Source organism: Limulus polyphemus, unplaced genomic scaffold (assembly GCF_000517525.1).
Source record: "Limulus polyphemus unplaced genomic scaffold, Limulus_polyphemus-2.1.2 Scaffold7686, whole genome shotgun sequence".
Classification (NCBI taxonomy): Eukaryota; Metazoa; Arthropoda; class Merostomata; order Xiphosura; family Limulidae; genus Limulus; species Limulus polyphemus.
In genome coordinates, this window is record NW_013673296.1 from 28,721 (window position 1) to 32,053 (window position 3,333).

The window sequence follows — 3,333 nt, forward strand, 5'->3', positions numbered from 1 at the left end:
GGTTGCCACATTGGGCAATCTGTGCTGTGTCCACTGCAGGATTGAACACCAAATTTTAGAATTCTGTTTATTGGAATGTCACTATTTCAATTGTTAAATTGGTCATAGTGTTTTTTTTTTTTAAGACTCTTAATTAGGATACACAAAATATTGAAGAGCATTTCAACCAATAGATTTTCTACACAAGAATAATTTACATAAAATATAGTAGTAATTTAAAATAGTACGGTTTTATATCCCATAAAAAAGCTAATAAAGAAAGGCTTAAACAGTGATAAAGTAAATCTACACCACTAATAATAAGTCCTGAAAATTGAACATCTTAAAAGTTGAGTTTTGTGTTGATAATAATTGAATTCAGTTTGTAGTTTATCATAGAAAAAATTTGATATTTCCTCTTTCTAAAAAAACATTAAACATTAAAATGTTCTATATTTTTAATGTCTGTATTGAATACAAAGGAAACTTAGTAAACTGATTAAAGGAGAAATTAATATTTCATAATTAATGAAAATGTTTATTGAGAAGGTCAAATTAAAGTTAAGAATACTGTTAACATTTACTCCTTTGGTAGAAAATGTTTTGTTCTCCCATAAGTCATCATTATAAGTTAATGAACATTTCAAAATTTAATGTTGATCTTCAGTTTTCCATGTACTTGTAAACTTAAAGGAAAAAAAAATTAAATCTTTCTTAAACCATTTGTAAGGTTTTATAGGGCTGCAATTCTTTACAGTATGTGTCTGTGACTTGATGGCGATACATTTGAACAATAAACTGACAGTACACAATCCCTTTGTATAAAATAATATATTCAAAACAAGTCAAACGTATATACAAAAATTCATAATCACAGTTGTATCCAGAGCTTTAAATAATTGTTTAATTTTTATCAAAGTCCACACATTCAGGTTCAATTACTTTATAACACAAGACAAATTATTCTCCTCTACCTCTGTTATTACAATACAAGCTGTGAAACTCGCTTTAGAAATTGGCCATTATGGCTAAACTTGCATCTAATCTAACTTCACTTTTTCCACTTCTACATTCACTGACTTACATACATACATACATACATACATACATACATACATACATACATACATACATTGTCCAACTGAGGCCTAGAACTTTCTGCAAACCATGAGATGCTGTGATGTAACACTACTCACTTAAAGCAACAAGAAAATATAAGAAGGTTAGAGTAACATGAAGTCAGTTCACAACAACTGAACTACACAACAAACAGTTACATAAGCAAACTTGCCATAACTATCACTTCTAAAAATAACTTACTTTAATTCTTTCACAGTGTGAAGTAAATAATACTCTCATATTAAACTTAAAACTAACTGTCATGTACATTTAACACCATCCAACGTTTCTGACTTCTTACCAACGTTTTGGAAGTTGTTTTCAGCATTTTTTTTGAAGATATGTGTTACTAAGTACATTTTAGCATATAAAAAACTAACAAACCTCTTTTTAAACAAAATTATCTCTAAGTAAATTCAGATACATATACGATCAGAATCTTTTCACTTAGAATTAATACCAAAGAAAATGTACAATTTAATATAGATTATACTGAGAACTGTATGAAAAAATTTTCATTAATCAAATGTTAATTTCCACTAGATATTTTGGTGCTTTCACTATGGACACAATTGTCACCTGTGCCTTTGGGACACGTGTAGATTCACACAAACATCCTGACAACCCCTTTGTGAAGTATGCACGGCAACTTTTCAATGCAAATATGAAACCTTGGCAGTTACTAGTTCGTAAGTAAACTTTGAATTTGCAATAGCAAATTGAAAACTTTGTGTATGAGGGATTGAAAGCATGATCAATAATGTTCAGACCTCTAGATCTAAAGAACTGTACTGATGTAAGAGATTTTAATCATCCATTTGTAAATTATATATTTTGAAATTATTAAATGTACTGCTAAAATTTATTAAGCCAACTAATCAATAAGGGTTTTTTTGATAATGGTGTTAGCTTTACTCTACAAACTGAAAATAAAGGAAATTTCAAGAGTATACAAAACAAATGCTATTTTTTTGGTTACAATTATCTTCCTCAAGCTAGTCAATGTCCTTAGCTTGTCTACAATCAAATTATTTTTTTGGTTACAGTTATATTCCCCAAGTTAGCCAGTGTCATTGGACTAAATTTTATTTCACGAGAGATTACTGATTTCTTTCGCAATACCACCAATCAGATCATTGAATTCAGGAGGAAAAATAATGAGGTAAATTGTTGCATTACATATATCTTTCCAGAAAACTGTTTAAGACCCACTAATATAGGGTCTCAAACAGTTATCAAGATAAAACAAAATATTTACACTTGTGCATGAAGCCTAGTTTTTCTGAAAATATAAACAATTCTTTTTCACTTTCTTAAAGACATCACATGTTAATGACTATTGTAACAGTTCCTATATAATACCAAATAACTTTAAAAAAAAAGGTTTGAATAGATTTTATTTTATAAAATACTTAAAATCTAGAAGTCTGTTTGAACTACTACTGTTATAAACAATTCATAAAATATGACTACTAAGCATGTTTCTCTATATTTCTTTTTTTTTTATGTAGAAATGTTTTCTCTCTTAAAATTAATGATGTAAAATTATTAAGGTAAGGTTTCTACAAACTTATTATTGTCTAAAATGGGTTAAATAAAAATGTAGCTAGCATTAAAAATTGAATTTGTTTTCATTTGCCATATCTGAAGCTGTTTTTCTCACTCAGAAAAGAAACGATTTTCTCCAAATTATGTTGGATGCAAAAGAGTCCCCCCAAGATGCTGATGAACAAAATGATGAAATTAACTCCATAGGCAGTGCTCATGGCCACGAAGATGAAGTTGGATTACATGAATGGAAACCAATCAAACAAAAAAGTAATAATTCTTTTTCACTTAAACTCTTATTTCTTTTTATATTTGACACAAATGCTGTTTTAATTGGACAAAAGCAAAGCATTAAAGACAATAAGTCACACCACCAAATTATATTTGTAAATCTAATAGGGCCGAATGTCTTGTATCATCACAAACCTTGATAGCAGGGATGTAAGTTATTTATTCAACAATACAAAGTACAAAAAATGTTCATATAACTTAGTAGACGTAGACTGAACAATATTGTAGTACTGCTTAATGCATGTAATAAACTTTTACTAGCTGATAATATACTAGTGCAGGATTTTCTCTTATTCTTTCAAATCTATAATATCATAATAAAAAACAGATTAAACAGCAGTTATTGAGTTATGTTAGTAGCATGCCTATATACTGTATGTATGTGCATGTGTTTCT

At 28.6% G+C, this 3,333-nt stretch overlaps 1 protein-coding gene across 1 annotated transcript in view; it reads left to right on the forward strand.

The window, feature by feature from the left end:
• The window catches only part of LOC106474790 (cytochrome P450 3A8-like), a 20,604-nt gene that overhangs the window by 12,223 nt on the left and 5,048 nt on the right, over window positions 1-3,333 (forward strand). Inside the window, exons 5-7 of the mRNA XM_013935480.2 lie at window positions 1,642-1,787; window positions 2,145-2,260; window positions 2,766-2,916. Of these exons, the coding sequence (XP_013790934.2) occupies window positions 1,642-1,787; window positions 2,145-2,260; window positions 2,766-2,916 (413 nt within the window). The remainder of the gene's footprint in view (window positions 1-1,641; window positions 1,788-2,144; window positions 2,261-2,765; window positions 2,917-3,333) is intronic.